The following is a 22,065-nucleotide window of genomic DNA, read 5'->3' as shown; positions in this document are numbered from 1 at the left end:
TTTCTATTTTGTAGTAATTTTAACATTATTCCTAGTAATTCCCGAATTGTAAACTGAGAGCCGTCGAAACCAAAATGAGTTTGTTTGGGCTTCGTCTAACACGATCTAAAAATTTGAATAATTTTGAGATCAGTTTTGAAGATTTCGTGCGATTATTGCAGCATTACATAAGTGACAGCTTGAAGTTTTTAGGAAAAATCGATGTGGATTTCATGGTGGTAGAGACCAATTAGAACTTCGAATACTTTTGTATATGGCTCTTTGAACTTTTTTCTCAAAAGCTTTACTTGTTTACATGTTTATAGATTGAAATGATGCTTAATATTGAAAACTCATATATTTTTTTTAGTTCACACACTTGAGACAACATTTTTACAACAAGCCTCGCGAAATAGATTCTTCATATGTTCCACCATTCAGATGTCTCAGACCCTATCAGCTTGGAGCGAAATCAATTTCCAGTTCAGTAACGCCATCGCACGGCATCACATTCAACATATCATGTCATCATGATCGGCGTGCACGAATTTGACATTTCTCTCCCCTACCTCCATGAACGAGACTCAATGCGGACTCCTCTGAGGGCGCCATGCTCAACAAAAATGATGTTGCCAATGATTTGTTTGGGAAATTTGAGAGCTGTATATCTTCTATATATTCTGTACGTCGATCGATTCGAAATATTCCAATCGAATGTGCAACTTCCATTATGCATTCCGTTCGAGTTCGATATGAACTCGATTATCATTCGTTCGAGTTGTTGAACTTTCGAACATTACTCGATCGACTTGCATACGTATTACTTCTGCTCGGTTTAGATTCGTTCTAATTTGTTTATACAAGTGTTACGGTCTCGTTTACTAAGAAATGAATACTGTGAACAATATAGAACGTGTAAGTGGTGTTGACAGCTTTGATGGTTAGTGTTCGAAATTTCAAGTGATCCCGAACGAGAGTCGATCGAATCATACAAGTCGAACGGAATAAAGAATGCAAAAATTATAACTCGAACGAAAGTGTAGACTCGTTCGTATCACAAATCCGTCGGATTCCAGAATCGGAGGCCTTGTTTTTTTTTATTCAATAATATAATCACCCCGATTCTGCAATCCGACGGATTTGTGATACGAATGAATCTAAACTTTCGTTCGAGCTCGAATTTTGCATTCTTCATCCCGTTCGACTTGTATGATTCGATCGACTCTCGTTCGGGAACGCTTGAAATTTCGAACACTATCTATCAAAGCTGTCAACACTACTTACACGTTCTATATTATTTATGTTATTAATTTCTTATAAAATGAAACCATCACAATTGTATAAACAAATTAGAACAATTCTAAACCGAACAGTAGTAATACGTACGCAAGTCGATCGAGTAATGTTCGAAAATTGAACAACTCGAACGAATGATATTCGAGTTCATACCCAACTCGAACGGAATGCAGAATGGAAATTGCACATTCGATCGGAATATTTCGAATCGATCGACGTACAGAATAAAGGTGAATATAATATTAAGGCACACTGCTTAAGCTCTAAGATGCCAAGGGTATTTACTAATCTTAATTATTGTCTAACTTAAAACTAGAATAGTATCATTATGTAATGTAGTATCGGGGTCGCAAATTCCCGAGAATCCAGCTTTCAGCTGGCGATCGGTAGTGGCCGGTGAATTGAATTTAGGATGAGATGATTCCAGATGGCGATGGTAATTTTCTATGTTGACCGCATTCTTCGGTCCGTGAGGGTCTGCAGGAAACACCCGGGGTGCTTGTTATATGATGTCTATTTCTTTAATTAAAAAAAAAAGCTTTTTCATAGGGGTGCGTGTTCGGCAGACATGATTGATAGAAAAGAAATGAATTTATTCATTTCGGAGGGCGTTTTAAACAAAAGGTGTTATTTGGAGTCGCCATGTCTGACAGTGAAGAATTTTTCTATTTATATGACAAATTTATGGAAGCTGTCAAATTATCCACGTGTTGCATATCACCAGAGATGCCAGGTAAGGAGTGTATCGAAAATAAGCTATCCACATACATTTATGTTGTACGCATGTATTTGTGATGGTTTTTTATGCTCAGATCACAGCATGCTGTGTGTTTGGCTGTCAGCTTTTGTTTGTTTACTTGTTTGTGCGGTTGAAATTCTGCGTTTTAAAAATGTCGCGTATTGAAAAGGAAGTGAAAATTAAGGTTCTGGACTCAAGGCTAAGTGAGAAGGGTATTACTATGCGAAAATAGGCGAAGCGGTTTGTAATTCATCATGCCTGTGTTAAAACCAAATACAAATAATAATACCCCTAAGTCCCATACAAACGAATCGCCAATGTTTGGTTCACAGCATGAACAAGTAAGCCTAGCAAATATCTCCCTTCCATTGCGATAGTTTGAAAATGTGGAAGGAGATCGTTTCTGGCAACGCTTTATGCTAGTATACGTATACGGTGCAAAACAAACTTGTTTGTTTATGTTTATCGTTGCTGTATTAAACTGCAACAATCAGTCTAAACATCGCCGGCACTAGCACAAAAGATGAAAAATGAACACAAACATCCACGAATCTACAAATATCAATACAATCGAATATACAATCCGCTAGTAGTATATTCATGTTGGCTTAACCATTCTAGATTATTGTTTAACTTACATTTCGCTTGTGATCTTGATTATCAGATAAAAACTGTTTGTTTATTTATTTTTCACTATAATAAACAGTAACTATGGTGAACTCGTTCTTACCCTTCAGTGTTGCTAGTTTTATAGAAAACTCGTTAAAGTACATTATCACTCTGACAGTGTATCATGACAGTGTACCGCACGATGCAAAATGTGTCCTTGAAAATTTGTCGAAGTATTCCGTATTATAATTTGTATTTGTTAAAACCATCAATATTAAGTTTGGGGAACAATATTCTTTGAGCTACCCGGAAGTGGCAGAGCACCCGGTTCTTCCAACCCGAAACTGGACCAGAAAGTAGTATCTCTAATCGTGAAGAACAAATCAATGTTAATACGTGATTTGGCCAACAAAGCAGAAACGAGTGTCGGAATGATCCAGCGTATCAAGAGGCGAAATCACCTGAAGACCTACAAGAAGCAGAAAATCTTGGAACAAAGTGTAGAACGGAAGAAGCGAGCAGCAACAAGGGCCCGGAAATTGTATTCGTGTCTATTGCAGTGTCCGGATGCATGCGTTTTGATGGACGATGAAACTTATGTAAAGGAGGACTCAAAAACCCTTCCAAGTCCACAATATTTTATAGTCGTCGTTGGGGAGGATATAAGCGATGCGGACAGGTCGACTCAAGTGGAAAAATTCGGTCGAAAGCTACTGGTATGGCAAGCAATATGTTCCTGTGGTTTGAAGCACAGATAACAGATATATAGGCTCGAACAAAATTTTTCAAAATCCTGTGTAAATTTCAAATTTGATATACGTTGGAAACACTATTGCCACCGACTCGACTGTTCGCCGCAATCTTTCAAAACGTTCCACTACGTTCCGGAACGATAACAAAATCCTTCTGCCTGTTGTAGAAATATTCCAACTACAACAATTCTAACACTTATCACACGATTTACCTAAGTGTTAAAGACAATTTTATTACCATGTCGCATAAATCACATAAGATTTCGATCGAAATAAAACAAAAATAAACTTGTCATTTTAACCAGCAGCAAAACAAAAATCTAGCGAGAAGTGAATGTTGCACCCAAAGTTGTGTCTCATGTGAAAGCGGCACCCAAATAGTGGTGGCACCTCGTCTCGATCGTGGTGACATCTGCAAGTGTACGCCGTGCTGATTGAGCAAATTATACACACAGTTCATATGTGAGCCTGTATATCTGTTATCTGTGTTTGAAGTAAACCATTTTTTACACTACCGGAACTATAAATGCAGAAATCTATCGATCTGAGTGTCTCCAGAAGAGATTGCTGCCTTTATATAGGAAACGTGGTACACCTTCACTGTTTTGGACGGATTTAGCGTCGGTTCACTATGCCAAGACCACTCTCAATTGGCTTGCGGAAAAAGGTATAAATATCGTTGAGAAAAATATCAATCCACCAAATGTGAAGAGGGTCTTCAAGAAGACTGGTAAGGCAGCTGGGAACATGCAGGAGTTCAAAAAAATTTAGACTCAAGCGTCCAAAAATGCGATACAACACTTGTCCGGAACTTGATAAAGAGCGATCGATCAGTTTCGAAAATTCGTGAAGGAATAACTTAAATTTCATCCGGTTTTCATTATGCTGAAGTTTAACCTCGTACAATAAAGGGTCAATTTTTAGTTTGAATAAAATATCATAATTCGAAAGAAAAATTTGTGGATAGCTTATTTTCGATACACTACTTAATACTATTACTGCAGACGAACAAGGATCTGCAGTTTAACTAAGAAATCTGTTAATTTACAGACAAATTGGAAGACCTGTCATCTCTGCATCTCACGATTTGTCGAAAAAAGGGGGCGCCGGTAGCCGAATTCTTTAGAAATTTTGAAAGTAATGAAAGAAACTTTGGTTGCGAATATTTTAGACTTTTTGGCAACTGGTATTGAATCACGATATTACCAGTATCGCGCATAGTGAAGTGGTCACTGTGGTGGAAAAAACTATTTTTACCTTTTTTTATATATAAAAAAATAGGTATAGAATTCGCTCAAACTTTCGAAAATTTTTCCGAGGCCCGGAGGGCCGAATGACATATACCAATCGATTCAGCTCGACGAACTGAGCAAATGTCTGTGTGTGTGTATGTGTGTGTGTGTGTGTATGTGTGTGTCTGTATGTGTGTTGTCAACTAAGAGGTCGAGATCTCAGAGATGGCTGGACCGATTTTGATCAAACTAGTCGCAAATGAAAGGTCCCCCCGTCACCTAAAACGCTATTGAATGGTTTTGAGATCGGATGTTTACTTTTTGAGTTATTCGAAGTTTTATGTCAAAATTTTCAGTTTTTTGACAGTATCTGTCACAATTGACCTTGAAAACAGAATATGTTTTCAGACTTAGATTCCGCACGATAATACCTATTCAACAAGCCATAGATTGTTAAAATCCGTCCATTTTTAACGGAGATATCGAAATTTTTGTGTAAACGACTTTCCCCCCTATTCCAGCAGTAGAAGTTTTGAGCGCTGTATGACAAAGCAATGCTTGGGAGCAACGGAAAACATGATTTTTTATTCTGTTACATACAATTGTTTCTAAGTACCAAAAAGACTGTGTACAGCATCCTTTTTCATGACAATTTGTCTCGGACCGATTTTAGCACGGCTCGTTTTTGGCAACATAATCGTTCGAATATGACATATATAAACCAGATGATGACAGATTTTTTTCAATTATATTGTTTTAAACTACTTACAGCAATAAATGCTGGAAGAACATAACATCCATATACCATTCGAATCAGTTTGTCGAGATCAGCAAATGCGTGTGTGACAAATAATTTCACTCAATTTTCTCTGAAAATTTCTTTTCTACAAATTCAGATTCATACGAAAATTCGTATGCTCCCAAACAAAGTTCCTGAATTATGTTTGGTTCCGACCTCTGGTTCCGGAACTACAGGATGATATATGAAACGAAAACAAAATTGTGTAACTCATTCTTCTCGTAGATGGCTGAACTGATCTAAGATTCAAATGAAATCTAAGAATTATCTAAGATGCAAATGAAAAGTTTCAAGATTCTTTAAAACATCTTGCTCTTCAGTCAGCTCCAACTTCCGGTTTCGGGGATACAGGGTGATTAGTATAAAAATGTCTATTCCACATAAATTAATCAGGTTTATCGGGTTAGCAGATTTGGATAGTCGATAAAAAAAATTAACTTTTTTTAGTTTTAGTGGTATTCAGTTGTCGATTCAGAAGGCACCTAAAAATTTAATTCGTGCTATGATTTCTCAAAGATGTCTTCACTGATTTTCAAATATTTTGAAACAAATGTAAACTATACAGCTACTCAGGTGAATTTATCTGACTTCGGCCATACCGATTTTAGAATTCCGGTTCCAGTATAAAATCGTTTCTCAAAGCTCAATCGTTTTCTCAAAAAAGCCTAATCAAATTTCAGAAACAAAAATTCAAATTGAATTAAACTTATATACAAAATTAATTAGTTTTATACAAACATACAAAAATTAATGAATTTTATCCAATTAAGCTTCAAAGTTGTACTCAAAACTGTAATTTATTCGTCATATGGCCATACGAATCGGTTTGGGTTATGCTGGTTCCTGAATACCGGCTCTGGAAGTACCTTAAATTACCGTAAACTCTAAAGTGGAACGTACTTCGACATATCATGGAATGTTTAATCGATTGTTACACTTTTAGGTTTAAATTCGATCCGATTTGCAGTTCCGACATTACAGAGTAATGAGTGATTAAAATCTCAAATTGTCGCTTAAAACGACGGTCATTAGAATAATGTCATGAAAACTGAAACACCGAAGAATATTCATGCAAAAAACACATGCGGATTGATAAAAAAAGGTATCATCTCACTGCTAGGTGGATTAATCACGTTTTTTCAACAAAATGTTGGTAGTGTGATGTTCACAATGGCATCAAGTTCATCCAAGTAATTACTTTTGTCTCTGAAGCGACTTCCGTAATAAGTACCTACATTCACTTCACTAGGTCGGAATAAAAATTGCAAAATTCGAACTCGAACGAAAGTGTAGATTCGTTCGTATCACAAATCCATCGGATTGCAGAATCGGGGTGATTAGCTTTACTCAATTTTTCACCGTGAAGTAATACCGATAATAAGGGTCACAATCACTTTACTTGGTTTTCACCGTGTAGTGATACCGGTAATAAGGGGCTATTCACACCATTAAACATAATTTTGATCACGGCAAAAAGTAGACGCGTCTGTTTGCTTTGGTATTCGGCACAAAAATAACGGGGGTCTGTTACACACATATGACATTGGTCGGAATAACGCCATCTGCTTTCTGTCAAAAGCTATGATGGGGTGCCGGCAACCGAACACTCTCTCCTACCTTCTGGATGTACTACAGATATTTCAACCCTTTTCTGTTTTTATAAAACAGAATATTCTACCTTTTTTATGTTTTTGTAAAATAGAATAAAGAATACTTACCTTTCTGAGCGTTTCATAGAGTGCTCCCCTCAATTCGCCATCGCTGTTGTTGTAGTGGAATTTTTTTATCTTCCTCTATATTACTGTAGGTGGTGTTGGTATCGTAGCTGTTGCAAATGTTGTACATTAGTTCCAATTAATTTGAACCGCTTATTCCGGAAGTACATTTATGCCAAATAATTTTCGTTGTCATTGATTAGAAAATATTTTGTTGTTTAAAAGGTAAATTAAGCTACTCGTCCATTTGTTATCCAGAAGTATGTTTCCTAGGGTTCATCATTCAACCATCTGATATAATGGTACAAATGAACGGCTGAATGCGAAATTGGATAAATATAACTTATTTTAGAACACGCGTTAAAGCATATTTGAATGCGGAAACAGGATAAAAGCATTGACTTAAGAGCGCGTTTACAAAGTCAATCCATGGATCGAAATAATATTTGGGTCATAAGAGATTCAAGCAGCCCGGTTTTGTCCTGGTCTCCTCCAGTCACCCACATTCTACGATCCTATAAAAACAGTTTCTACGAAAATTCCACTTAGGCAATTGTCGGGATCATTACAATTATAACGTAACTCCACGGAACCACTGTTAAAATGTAGCTTGATACATCTGAGCAACTCAAAATGAGACTGTTCGGGACGATTTCTTTCAACTTAGGACAAAAATAACTGTGATAGTAGTGTCATACATTCCAAATCGTATTCATAATACATTTTTCAGTACACTGTTTATACGCTCCTCTGTTCAATTTACGCGAAACGAACCTCCAGTACAATGTGTATTTCTTCTCGAAAGTGTATTCTTTTCGATTTCGTTAGTTAAATAGATCATTTGAAGAACATTACATCGGAACTCTATAGTTATATTAGATTTATCCATTCGCTATTGAACCCAAATTGATCGCAGCACACGTGTATTTGCGTACAGGTGGCTTAAATTCCAGTATTCGTTATATGATTGTAAATCTATCATTTGAAAGCGTGAGCAAACGTTTATGTGAGATTAAGCTAGGTACAGCTAACAAGTTTTTCCTGACTCGACATTTACCCAGATGATGGATTGAAGTATTCAAAAAATGATTTAGAAAAAAAAAATATTTGTACTGATGTTTATGATCGATGATCAAAAGGCACTAATATTTACGTAGTGTTGAAGTGAAAATATACCAGTAAAAACCAAAATCATTTCAACTTTAAGGAAAGTGGAATGTAGGGAATTCGACAATATGGTATGACGGGTTTTATAAAATACTCTAGTGGTAAATGTCGAGACGAAAATAAAAACAAAAATAACGCACTATTTGAAATTATTTTCGATTGCTGAAAATACGAAAATACATTTCAATAAGCTACTACCGGGTGAAACATAATAAGTCAATCTAACGATCGAGCAAACAAAAGCAAAGATCAAATAAAAAAATTAACATTTTTGAGTTGCTATGTTTATGATTTTAGTATTTTATAAACTTGCATCATCTATACAAATTGGTTTTAGTAAAGTCGGAATCACTAAAGTGCTTAATGTCCGTATCAGGATAAATTTCGCTTCTTCTTCGCACAAAATATTTTGAGACTATGTAGCAACTTGTATTTTTCGTTCCATTTCGATGTAATTAATTTCGACCGCCGAACCGAGAAAAACAAGTAAAACAATGTTGCCTTTCTACAACATTTTTGTATATGAGTAATTTTTTCAATTTCGAAGCCTTATTCTATTTAGATATTAGATTTGTAATATGACTCCTAAAACTAAATAAATATTTTACGGTTCTGCATTTCTTTCAGTTTAATTCGGATATTCATAACTAATAATAAGTATTTTCAACATATAAAAAGTTTGTCATTTCTCATAAAATCACAATGGATGTTACAGTTATAATTTGTTTTTATGTCCAAATGCACTCGCGGCCTCGCGTCCACGCGCGCGGTTTTGTCAAAGTAAGAGAGGCACATCCTTCTGCTCACTTCTGCATTCGTATTGCAATCGCTCCTAACTTTCATTCATTTTTCTCGACATCACAAAAAAATCAGTCAGTCCAAACATAATTATCTAAGTGTGAGTTTTCTGTAACTGTGTGTGTGTTGTTGTTATGTCTGTTGGCGTGTGTTTCTGTTTAGGTGTGTTTGTTTTACTTAGTTCAACACAATAAAAGGACGATAAGATCAAGGAAATGTCACACCATTACGCAACTTCCGACAGTCCGTATACAGCAGCATTAGTTCGATCCACGGGTTAGGTCCAGCGAGATCAACTCGTATCCACCACAGCGGCACCGTTTGTCGCTTCACTCGCAATTATCACGGCAGGTGCGCTACCAGGAACAAATATTTCCACGTTTTGCTGGCTGCTAGCCATTTTCTGCTTCCGCTTCATCTCCATTAACTGTTTCCGCTGGGCGTCCCGTTTGGCTGCGGCTGCTTTCTTGGCATCCGCTGTCGCTGCTGCCGCTGTTTTCGTACCGTTACTGGTACCATTCGTTGAACCCGCGCAGCCATTGGTAGCTGCCGACGCGGAGGTTGCCGAAGACTTGAATGGTCGTTTCACCAGCTTCGTACTTCTGGTCTGTGGGACTGGGCTTCGGGGTGCCGGTTGCTGCAAAAATCGTTCGAGAGTTGAGTTCAATAGATTGATTGAAGGGTATTCCACGGACAAACTTACCTTCCATCCATTTCTCCGGAACGTATCAATCTCCCGGAAGGATGCGTCGACCTTGTCGACTTGTAACAAAAGCATGTCCCAGAACCCACGCAGATCCTCACTTGTCGTTTGGAATTTTTCGTCCGGTGACTGATTTAGATTGTTGTAACACAAACCTGTAAAGAAATATATTTGAAGAGTAGAGCATATTGTAATTTGTTATTCTTTAGTAAGCAAGAATCTGAAAAATTCATTTATTTCTGATAGTTATCCCTCATACTCTGAATAGATACGTATTTCTGCAATTACTTGTAGACTTCCTCAGAATCACATTCAGATCTCCGATTCAGACACTGAAGAACGCTGCAAGTATTAGACTAAACACGTATCTATATCTATCATTAGAATTCTCATGAATGTTAAAGTGCGGTGCTTCAAAATAATTTTGAATCCCGAATAAAAACAGGAAAGATTTTTTTGTCAACAACTTACATGAGTTCGTGCTCGCATCTCATCCGACACAGTCGAAAACTGTTTACGGTCGAGACGACAGAAACAAAGACAATACAGTGTAGTGAACAATAGAGTGTACGAAATGGGCAAATACAATTTAACAAAGCCTGAAACTTGGCCTACAAGACCAAATTCGATTTGTATAGATTTCAAGCGCTGCAAAGTTAGACCAGCACCAAATAAAATTTAAATCTTACTTAAAGAACGAATGCATCTAGACGCTAATAATGTAAGTGAGATTCAATTGAACGAGGCGTTTAACTGTGTGTGCATTATGTTCAAACGTGAAGGAGATGCATTTGCATTCGCTTCGGTTAACAACGAGGTGCACAGTGTTGATCATGACAATGTTGAATATAAAATCCCTGTGTACATGGTGGACAACGCCATAGAAGTACGTGTACATGACCTTCCCCCGCAGACCAGCGATCAGTACGTTCGGAAAAACATGGGAAAGCAGTACGGTGGAGTTCTTTCCATCAAAAGGGAAGTATGGTGAAATTTTTCCCCGGTATCCGGAATGGCGTGCGAGTGGTACGTTTGCAACTACGTAAGGCAATTCCATCTTACACCGCGGATTACGTATGAAAATCAGCTGATTACATGTCAGTTTTGTGAACAACCTGTGCACTACGCCAAACCTCACACTAAAACTACGAAAAGGACATCTTCAACCAAAGACAAGGTCAACCGTTCAACAACGGAAACTAGTGAGCGCAATATTCCTGTTTCACCATCAAACCAACCAGCAACTGCAACCAATGTACACCTAGGCGCATCTAGAGAAACTATCAACGAGCTCAAGACTGAGAACAACAAGGAAAACGAAAAGAAGACGGAAATCAACCACAATACCACCGATGCGGCAATAGATGACAAGGCGAGCCACGAACAAAGTGGCCCTTAATCATTGCAGGATGGAAATGGAAGCTCTTCTCCCCTTAGAAAAAGGGTGACAACGAGATCCAATACAAAAAAAAAATTGAAAAATCGGCTCAATCGGCCACGTAAAGCTTGTACGCAAATAGACCTAAATAAAAATGTTTTTTAAAAGGTAAAAAAAAACAACTTACCTAAGTTCAAGAAAATATTTTACATAACAAAGTCAGTTTAAATTTGAAGTTTGGATACTATCGCAAAACAGGAGCTGATACAGCCAAAGCCGGTTCATTTGACCGTACAATTGATGAATTATATTACTAGTTCACGAGATTTCGATCGGATTTTCAGCGGCATGTACACGTAATGGATATTGCAGTTTGTATGCTAATCAGCCTGCAATTCTAGAACCGGATGTTGAGGCAGAATAAAATTCAAAAGAATTCTATGTGATCATAAGACCTTTGAAATGAATCTAAATTTGAAAAAATCGAGAAAATTTAGCACACACACATACATTTTCCGATCTTGACGAATTGATTCGAACCGTATATGACACTTGACCCTTCCAACTTCGGTCCAAAAGTCGGTTTTCACAGTGATTGCATAACCTTCTATATAGAAAAGGCAAGACTTATTCTTCGATTCATACCCAAATGCCCTGTAAAGTTTTGGTGAATTTGGCTAACTGCCACTAAAGGCCAGAATCATTTCTGTGGTACCTTAATCAAAAAAGATCTCAATCCATCAAATTGTCGTCAATTTCGTCGTCGTCGCCGTGTCGAGGTATATTGGGCAGTTGTTTAGTAGAAGCTGAAGCTGACTGATCCGAAATATGATGCGAGGCGACATAGGAAAATTTCGTTTTTCATCTAAAACAAATCGAAATAAAAGTGCTGATATTTTTTCGAAATTTGAAAGTCATTTAATGGTGTGGCTTGAAAATGCTGTCAAAAACAAATGCATTAATGGTGGGTTCCAATCATTCTAAACAATTATTCAGTCCTCTCTAATTAACAACCTTCAAATCAACGAAAAATTGATAACCAATTAGTTATCAATAGGAGATAGTCACAGTGTTTAAAGTAGGATCTTCACTGTTCCCAATGATTGATAACACATCACAAAATAAAATAAAAACGACACGCGCATTCCCATGATAGACGTCATTGTTTAACAAACATTACACAATGTATTTATTGTATTATCAAATGGTGTTTCTAATACTACTCAATCCGTCGTTACCGATGGCATAAAGCTTTTCGACGCCGAATAAACAACGATAACATATCTTATCTTCATGAAGATGTAAATAATCTCGACCAACAAAAACTAGATGTCTATTTAAAATGTTATCAATCTTTCGATAAATTACTGTACGATTTGCACAAATGTCAAATTGCAATCTGCGAAAAAAAATCTATATTCTAAACATTTGTTCCAAATCGTTGCCATTGAAACTTTTCAAATTGCAGTTAACCCATTATTTCACCTGTTTCGAATAATAATGATCGTCATTGTATAGACGGTTTCTACATCACAACAACACGCATCATTTTACGTGGGCAACTATTTCAAACAAGTTTTAAAACAAAATTGCATATACAACACACCTATTAGAATTGAATGTCTCGCTCATCTATTGTTTGAAATGAAAACAACACACACTGACCTTCAAACTGCTTCATTTTTTGTGTGCACAGCAGTCGGGCCTTTCCTGCAGCCACTAGCACATAACCAGCAATTTCCTCGCTAATTTCGAAACCATCCGCCTGCAAAAACAAATAAAACATTTTATCACAAAAAATAGATTGTCTACTTTTATCACATCGGAGCGTGTCCCACCTTCAATGCTTCCGCCTCCTTCTCAACGTCGGCTGCCATTGTGAGTATTCGATTCTGTTCATTTTTCAGCACTTGCAAGAAATAATTGCCATCCTTCACGTGAGACTTGGCAAGGGTCTTTTCCAGGGTAGTGCCGTTTAAATTTTCCTTCTCGTCGTCAATTGCTTCCCGAAGGTGATGATGGCCATTTTTCCCGCTCGTTCCATTCCGTACAATCGTATCGTTATCATCTCCATCGCCGTTGATTGCCACCACTGCGGAATGATTTAACTTCATCTTTTGCGATTGGTGATTTTCCAACACTAGATTTGATTCCTCCGCGGGAACGGGATCCTTTTCGACTGGTGTCTGTTCTGTCACTGACACTGACTTCGTTGCCGTGATCGGCGAGCGAGATTCCCGAGTGGCCGAGGGGGCGATGTTATTATTGGCAACAGTTGTCGGCACTGAGGCTTCATCACAGTGCTTAGACGTCACAATAGACGAACTGACCACTGATAAATCTGATTCGGGTCCGATTCGCTGTTGATAGGGTTTCGCTACCCCTCCTGCAGCCACGGTGACATCCATCGTTGTCGTACGTATGGTCGGAGCTGATGATGACGACAACGTTTTGGCCGTTGTACCGTTCGATGTGACTTTGCTCTTGCTCGTAGGTAGTGCTGAATGCGAGTGCTGCTGACTACATCGGAATATAGAAATGAAAGAATTTGTTTTAGACTGGTGTGCTAATCAAACGGTTATGGTATGGCTGTGAACTCTTTAACAGCCATTACAACGTAAACTATCGAGAATGTAATCGATAAAATCTAATAAATTGGTTTGTAAGTGAATTAGAGAAAAACAAAAAAAAAACAATACAAACAAACAAGAATTTAATGTTTAGACTACGCAAACTAAAATTTTCGCATGATATACGATTGAATTAATCTCACCTTAGCTCTGAACCATTAGATACAATGTGACCATTGCTGCATTCCAAACTTGCTCCGGTGCCATTACTGCCGAAAACATTTCGATTCGGTGACGCTTTGGGAACTTTTTTCGGCGAGAAAAGCTGCAACTGTGCTCGAAACTCGGGCCGTAAATGCCGCAACACTGGTAGCGCTTCCATATCTGGATCATCGTCGATTTCCTTATTGTTTTCGTCGAGATTCTCTTTCGTTCCACCATTTCCATAGCCTCCCGCTCCACCACCGACAACGACGGAACCACCTACTCCGCCTAAACCAATGCCTCCGCCGGCACCCGGAGCAACACTTCCGTTCCCATTCAGATGGATCGCATTGCTGTAATTTTTGCTCACATTTTCATTTGCGATGTTGTTCAAATATTTCCTCTCGTTGCTATTGTAGATTTGCTTACTTATCACTACACCTTCCGCATTGCCGTACAACTTTTCGACACGTTGCTGAATGAAGCTCTTTTTGACTACCTTCTCGTTCTCGCGCACACTGCTAATTTGAGATTGCGACGAAATGACATTGCTCTTCAAACCACCGACGAATCCGTTTCCATTAAACATTGACGCATTATCCGTCACATCCTGACTGCCGACTACTCCTGTCCCTCCTCCGTATCGTCCGGTTCCGTTCATCATCCCTCCGACTCTTCCGTTGCTGATATTATTATTTATGCTATTGTTCATACTGATATAGCTGAGCGTGGGTGCGGTTAACTGAAAATTGCCACCATCCGACCGATTGTAGTGAAGCGTGGCAATGATCGGCCGGCTTGGTGATACTTCACGCGATTTGTTGATATCCTGCCTCAGCTTCGAATCATACGTCGTCAGGTTCGAGTAGCCATTGACGCAGCAGGCCAGGTTCAGGTAGCTCGGTTTTTTGCTCGCGGCCGCCGTCGTGGCCGTCTCCGTCTGGGGTGATGTCGTCGTGAGAACGGTACTGATATTTCCCGTAACCGGATCCAGTACGGTCGTTACGGCTTGACAATTGATCACGGGAATTTTGCAACGTTCCTTTATGCCGGCGGTGAACTCACGCTGGATATCCTTGGCCGAATTGGGCGTCAGAAAATTTAGCTCTCCGGATGTATCTGTGGAATGAGAAAATAAATGAACATGTTTAGAAATGACGTATTATTGTAACTGTACAGAATATTGCAGTGTTCAATTTTCACACTCTAAAAAAATTTGAATTTTACAGGTGACTTAATTCCTCATACGATGTAATTCATAAAGACATAATTTGTCAAATGACGGAAAATTTTATTTGTAATGACTTAATGTTAGAATGACTTGAATTTTACTGGTTTCGACTGTAACTTGCATTCTGCTAGCAGGTACGACTGTATGAATTTAAATGTACCTTTTACCAACCAAGCAGATGTATGCTTCTGTGGCTCAGTCGATTAACAGACGTACTTGTGATCCAATGATTCTCGGTTCAAGTCGCGGCGGTTGCTGCTATCAGTATTCTTTTTTTATATCAACGAATTTCATGCATGGAGTTTTAAACACAATATTAAATGTTCTTCGACGTAAATTTTCGTGAACTGCGACGCTCCATTTATGTGCATCTAATAAGATGTAAAATCACAGGTTTTGTTTTAAGTGTGCAATTTCTCAAGATTTGCCTGTAATAACAAACGTTTCTAAATATCATCACGTCATGTGATGATAATGAAATTTGATGATTTTACGCACACGAAGACGACCGTAGAATCAATGAACGAATTCAACATCACCATTTCATAAATAATCAAATTTAATCTGTTATTAGAAACATGAGTTTATGAGTTTTTGAATTATAACTTTAGAAATTTCTGTAATACTGAATCGCATGAATATTTTAGAGACTATTTTTTGCAATGCCAAGAAAAATCGAAAGCCCCAACCCGTATTAAAAGGACATGATCTCTGTCTCGAGGCCTAATTTTTTTTTCAATAAACCACAAGCCACATCGCGTGACTCGTGACTTTGACAAGACTTCCATCAAAACAAAATAGCGTCACGAAACAAAAATCTCTCCCTTGAAAACCTTAATCAGATATATGTACACAAAGGAAAATATGCATAGATATTTTTATTCAGCCCGTCAGTAATAGGAACATTCAATCAACGAGTCCTTCGCAGTGGCATTGGCGCGATAAAGCAGAGGTAATTACTTATTCAGGTTCAACGTAGCCGTTGTGGAAAGCATTTCAATGTCAGGATAATCCCAACGGGTTACAAAATATTAATTCCTTTACCAAGTACCGCTAAGCTCTTGAACAATCCGCATTTGGAAATTATTGTGTAAATGTTCAATTGAGTCGATCAATTTCAATTAAGCTTTGAAGATTTCAATAATAAATGAATTATTGTAATAAATTTTATGTTATCAAAACCAAACCCTTTTAATAGAAAAAAAACGTGTTTAATCCACCTAGCAGTGAGATGATACCTATTTTTATCAATCCGCATGTGTTTTTTGCATGAATATTCTTCGGTGTTTAAGTTTTCATGACATTATTTTAATGACCGTCGTTTTAAGCGACAATTTGAGATTTTAATCACTCATTACTCTGTAATGTCGAAACTGCAAATCGGATCGAATTTGAATCTAGAAGTGTGATAATCGATTAAACATGCCATGATGTAAGTTCCACTTTAGAGTTTACGGTAATTTAAGGTACTTCCAGAGCCGGTATTCAGAACCCAGCATAACCCAAACCGATTCGTATGGCCATATGACGAATAAATTACAACAGTTTTGAGTCCAACTTTGAAGCTTTTCGGGATTGTCATCTTCTATATCGGTTTGAATTTTAAAAATTCATCATCATGTAATTCGAGAACCGGATATCATAATTGGATAAAATTAATTAATTTTTGTATATAAGTTTGTTTTAATTTGAATTTTTGTTTCTGAAATTCGATTAGGCTTTTTTTGAGAAAACGATTGAGCTTTGAGAAACGATTTTATACTGGAACCGGAATTCTAAAAGCGGTATAGCCGAAGTCAGATAAATTCACCTGAGTAGCTGTACAGTTCACATTTGTTTCAAAATATTTGAAAATCAGTTAAGACATCTTTGAGAAATCATAGCACGAATTAAATTTTTAGGTGCCTTCTGAATCGAAAACTGAATACCACTGAAACTGAAAAAAGTTAATTTTTTTTTATCGACTATCCAAATCTGCTAACCCGATAAACCTGATTAATTTATGTGGAATAGACATTTGTATACTATCCCCGAAACCGGAAGTTGGATCTGACTGAAAAGCAAGATGTTTTATAGAACCTTGAAACTTTTTATTTGAATCTTAGATCGTTTCAGCCATCTACGAGAAAAATGAGTTACACAATTTTGATTTCGTTTCACATATCATCCTGTAGTTCCAGAACCAGAGGTCGGAACCAAATATAATGCAGGATCTTTGTTTGGGAGCATACGACTTTTCGTATGAATCTGAATTTGTAGAAAAGAAATTTTCCGAGAAAATTAAGTGAAATTATTTGTCACACACGCATTTGCTGATCTCGACGAACTGATTCGAATGGTATATGGATGTTATGTTGTTCCAGCATTTATTGCTGTAAGTAGTTTAAAACAAAATAATAAAAAAAAATTCTGCCATCATCTGGTTTATATATGTCATATTCGAACGACTATGTTGCCAAAAACGAGCCGTGCTAAAATCGGTCCGAGGCTAAATGTCATGAAAAAGGATGCTGTACACAATCCTTTTGGTACCTAGAAACAATTGTATGTAACAGTATAAAACATCGTGTTTTCCGTTGCTCCCAAGCATTTCTTTGTCTACAGCGCTCAAAACTCCTACTGCTGGAATAGGGGGAAAAGTCGCTTACAGAAAAATTTCGATATCTCCGTTAAAAATGGACGGATTTTAACAATCTATGGCTTGTTGGATAGGTATTACCGTGCGGAATCTATGTCTGAAAACATATTCTGTTTTCAAGGTCAATTGTGACAGATACTGTCAAAAAACTGAAAATTTTGACATAAAACTTTGTATAACTCAAAAAGTAAACATCCGATCTCAAAACCATTCAATAGCGTTTTGGGTGACGGGGAGATCTTTCATTTGCGACTAGTTTGATCAAAATCGGTTCAGCCATCTCTGAGATCTCGACCTCTTAGTTAACAACACACATACAGACACACACACATACACACACACACACACACACACACACACAGACATTTGCTCAGTTCGTCGAGCTGAATCGATTGGTATATGTCATTCGGCCCTCCGGGCCTCGGAAAAATTTTCTAAAGTTTGAGCGAATTCTATACCTATTTTTTATTTATATAAAAATAGGTAAAAACTGAGCGAATTGTGCAATTTCAAATTGTTTTTACTTTTTTTTATATATATAAAAAATAGGTATAGAATTCGCTCAAACTTTCGAAAAATTTTCCGAGGCCCGGAGGGCCGAATGTCATATACCAATCGATTCAGCTCGACGAACTGAGCAAATGTCTGTGTGTGTGTGTGTGTGTGTATGTGTGTGTGTGTATGTGTGTGTGTGTGTCTGTATGTGTGTGTGTCTGTATGTGTGTGTGTGTCTGTATGTGTGTTGTCAACTAAGAGGTCGAGATCTCAGAGATGGCTGGACCGATTTTGATCAAACTAGTCGCAAATGAAAGGTCTCCCCGCCACCCAGAACGCTATTGAATGGTTTTGAGATTGGATGTTTACTTTTTGAGTTATACGAAGTTTTATGTCAAAATTTTCAGTTTTTTGACAGTATCTGTCACATTTGACCTTGAAAACAGAATATGTTTCCAGACTTAGATTTCGCTCGGTAATACCTATCCAACAAGCCATAGATTGTTAAAATCCGTCCGTTTTTAACGGAGATATCGATATTTTTGTGTAAGCCTTATTCCAGTAGAAGGAATTTTGAGCGCTGTATTAAAAAGCAATGCTTGGGAGCAACATGAAACACGATTTTTTATACTGTTACATACAATTGTTTCTAAGTAACAAAAAGACTGTGTTCAGCATCCTTTTTCATGACAATTTGCCTTGGACCGATTTTAGCACGGTTCGTTTTTGGCAACATAATCGTTCGAATATGGTATATGTAAACCAGGTGATATCAGCATTTTCGAGTTGAAAGCAATTCCATAATTATATTGATTTGAAATACTTACAGCAATAAAAGCTGAAAGAAGATAACTTCCATATACCATACGACTCAGTTCGTCGAGATCAGCAAATGCGTGTGTGACAAATAATTTCACTCAATTTTCTCGGAGATGGTTAAACCGTTTCTACAAACTCAGATTCATATGAAAAGTAGTATACTCCCAAACAAGGTTCCTGAATTACGTTTGGATCCGACTTCTGATTGCGGAAACACAGGATGATATATGAAACGAAATTAAAATAATGCAATTAATTTTTCTCGTAGATGGCTGAACCGATCTAAGATTCAAATGAAATCTAAGAATCATCTATGATTGAAATGAGAGGTCTTAAAATCCTATTAAACCTCTTACTTTTTAGTCAGATCCGACTTCTGGTTTAGAAAATGCAGGGTGATTAGTATAAAAATGTTCATTTCACATAAATTAATCAGGTTTATCGGGTTTGCAGATTTGGATAGTCGATTACCAAATAAATTTATTTCAGTTTGAGCGGTATTCGTTTTTGGATTCGGAATGTACCCCCAAATTTTAATTCGCACTACAATTTCTCAAAGATGTCTACACACTCCTCAGGTGAATTTAACTGATTTCGGCTACACCGATTTTAGAATTCCGGTTCCAGTATCGAATCGATTCTCAAAGCTCAATCATTTTCTCAAAAAAGACCAAATCGAACTTCAAAAACAAATATTACAGGACTTAAGGTCCCATACAAAATCGGTGAATTTTTTCCGATTCTGGAATTGCAGATGATGAGTTTATAAATTTCATGTAAATTGTTTGGCGTAATAATTTATGGCCATTCGAATCATTTTGGGCTATGCTAATTCCTGAATACCGGCTCTGGAAGTACCATAAATAATGACGAAAAACTCTAAAGTGGAACTTACTTCGACATCTCATGGAATGTTCAATCGATTGTCACACGCTAAGATTGAAATTCGATATGTTTTGCAGTTTCGGCATTACAGGGTAATGAGTGATTAAAATCTCAATTTGCCGTTTGAAACGACGATAATTAAAATAATGTCATGAGAACTAAAACACCTAAGAATATCCATGCAAAAAAACACATGCGGATTGATAAAAAAAGGTATCATCTCACTGCTAGGTGGATTAATCACGTTTTTTATAGCACCATTCGCATTTTTTCATTATGATTTATGCATAGTCATATGTTTCTGTGTAACGCTCATGAAACATTGAGATCTGGTGTTATCTCGACAAATATATGTTCGAAAAAAATTAACTTTGTGACTAGGAAAATTTTTAGATTTCCGAAATCGAAATTTTTTTGGTATGTCAAATGTCTTAGGTTTGCATGAAACTTCGAAATCTGGTATAATCTCGACTCGAATTTTATGAGTCAGAGAAAAATCTCGGGATAACACCAGATTTCAACGTTTCATGCATTTCTAAGACAAAACAAGAAAATCGCATAACTTTAAAAATTCGCCTAAAACTTAACTTCGGAAATCTGAATAAAAAAAACCCTTCTTAATCCACCTAGTGGTGTGATAATGCATTTCTCTTCTTTCATAACAGTCTCATGAAAATGTATTTCATAATTTTATTAAATAATTTCGGATACTAATTTCGAAACTAATTGATTCAGATTGATTCGAGTAGTTCACAAAAGCATGCTTCAGTGTTTATGTCACACAGTCAGCATCATTCTTACAAATTAGTGCTTGACATTTGCGTTGCCTATTTGTAATCAGTGATGCTAATCTAAAAAACGCCTTCTTAGTCCACTTAGTGGAATTTTCATATATCTTGAGAAATCACCATAGGGGGAAGTACATGAAATTTTCGAAATCGAAAAAAAATTTTTGATGCCAAAAGGCTCAGAATTGCATGAAACGTCGAGATTTAGTGTCATCTCGAAAAAAAATTTTTTTGAAAAAGTCGACTTTTGGGACTTAGAAAAAAATATGAAAATTTTTCTAAGTCCCAGAAAGTAGATTTTTTCAAAAAAAATTTTTTTGAGGTGACACTAAATTTCGATGTTTCATGCAGTTTTAAGAGTTTCGGCATCAAAAAAAATTTTCGATTTTGGAAATTTCATGTACTCCCTCCTATGGTGCTTTTTCAAGATCGAAAATTGTCAAACCTTTACCACCGGGCAGCACCCCTTAAGCATGTCCGATTTAGGTCAAATTTTGCATGAAGGCTTTTTTCGAGGTGCTTAAACTTTTGAGCACTAGAACTTTACGAAAATAGAGTTTATCCCAAAATTTTGGCACCCTTATATATAAGAGCGGTAAAAATCAACGTGTTTTGTCGGTTACGTCACTTATACCATCATATATCTGGAACCAAAAGTCACAACCATTTGATCTTCGAACTTGATCAACGGCCCGACAGTAGCTTTCAAACGAGCCCAAGTTTGTTAAAATCGGATCAGCCATCTCTGAGAAAATTGAGCGCGTTCAAATACAACGCTTTTTGTCGGTTACGTCACTTATACAATCATATCTTCGGAACCAAAACTCACAGCCATTTGATCTTCGAACTTGATCAATGGCCCGACAGTAGCTTTCAAACGAGCCCAAGTTTGTTCAAATCGGTTCAGCCATCTCTGAGAAAATTGAGCGCGTTGAAATGCAACGCTTTTTGTCGGTTACGTCACTTATACAATCATATCTCCGGAACCAAAAGTCACAGCCATTTGATCTTCGAACTTGATCAATGGCCCGACAGTAGCTTTCAAACGAGCCCAAGTTTGTTCAAATCGGTTCAGCCATCTCTGAGAAAATTGAGCGCGTTCAAATATCTTCGAAAAGTGCACATACATACACACACACACATACATACACACACACACACACACACACACACACACACACACACACAGACATTTTCCGATCTCGACGAACTGAGTCGAATGGTATATAACACTATGGGTCTCCGAGGCTCCGTTCGAAAGTCGGTTT

General features: G+C 37.3%; 1 protein-coding gene across 3 annotated transcripts in view; it reads right to left on the bottom strand.

The window, feature by feature from the left end:
* Positions 1 to 7,808: 7,808 nt before the first annotated feature.
* Positions 7,809 to 22,065, bottom strand: part of LOC131429591 (uncharacterized) — a 96,951-nt gene continuing 82,694 nt past the window's right edge. For all 3 annotated transcript variants that reach the window (XM_058593814.1, XM_058593815.1, XM_058593816.1), the window contains 5 exons: positions 13,941 to 15,060; positions 13,006 to 13,687; positions 12,833 to 12,932; positions 9,790 to 9,944; positions 7,809 to 9,723 (listed from right to left, as the gene is read on the bottom strand). In XM_058593814.1, the coding sequence (XP_058449797.1) occupies positions 9,379 to 9,723; positions 9,790 to 9,944; positions 12,833 to 12,932; positions 13,006 to 13,687; positions 13,941 to 15,060 (2,402 nt within the window). In that variant the 3' untranslated portion in view covers positions 7,809 to 9,378. The remainder of the gene's footprint in view (positions 9,724 to 9,789; positions 9,945 to 12,832; positions 12,933 to 13,005; positions 13,688 to 13,940; positions 15,061 to 22,065) is intronic.

Source organism: Malaya genurostris, chromosome 2, assembly GCF_030247185.1.
Source record: "Malaya genurostris strain Urasoe2022 chromosome 2, Malgen_1.1, whole genome shotgun sequence".
In the NCBI taxonomy this organism is placed as follows: domain Eukaryota; kingdom Metazoa; phylum Arthropoda; class Insecta; order Diptera; family Culicidae; genus Malaya; species Malaya genurostris.
This window is presented reverse-complemented; position numbering and strand designations above follow the sequence as displayed.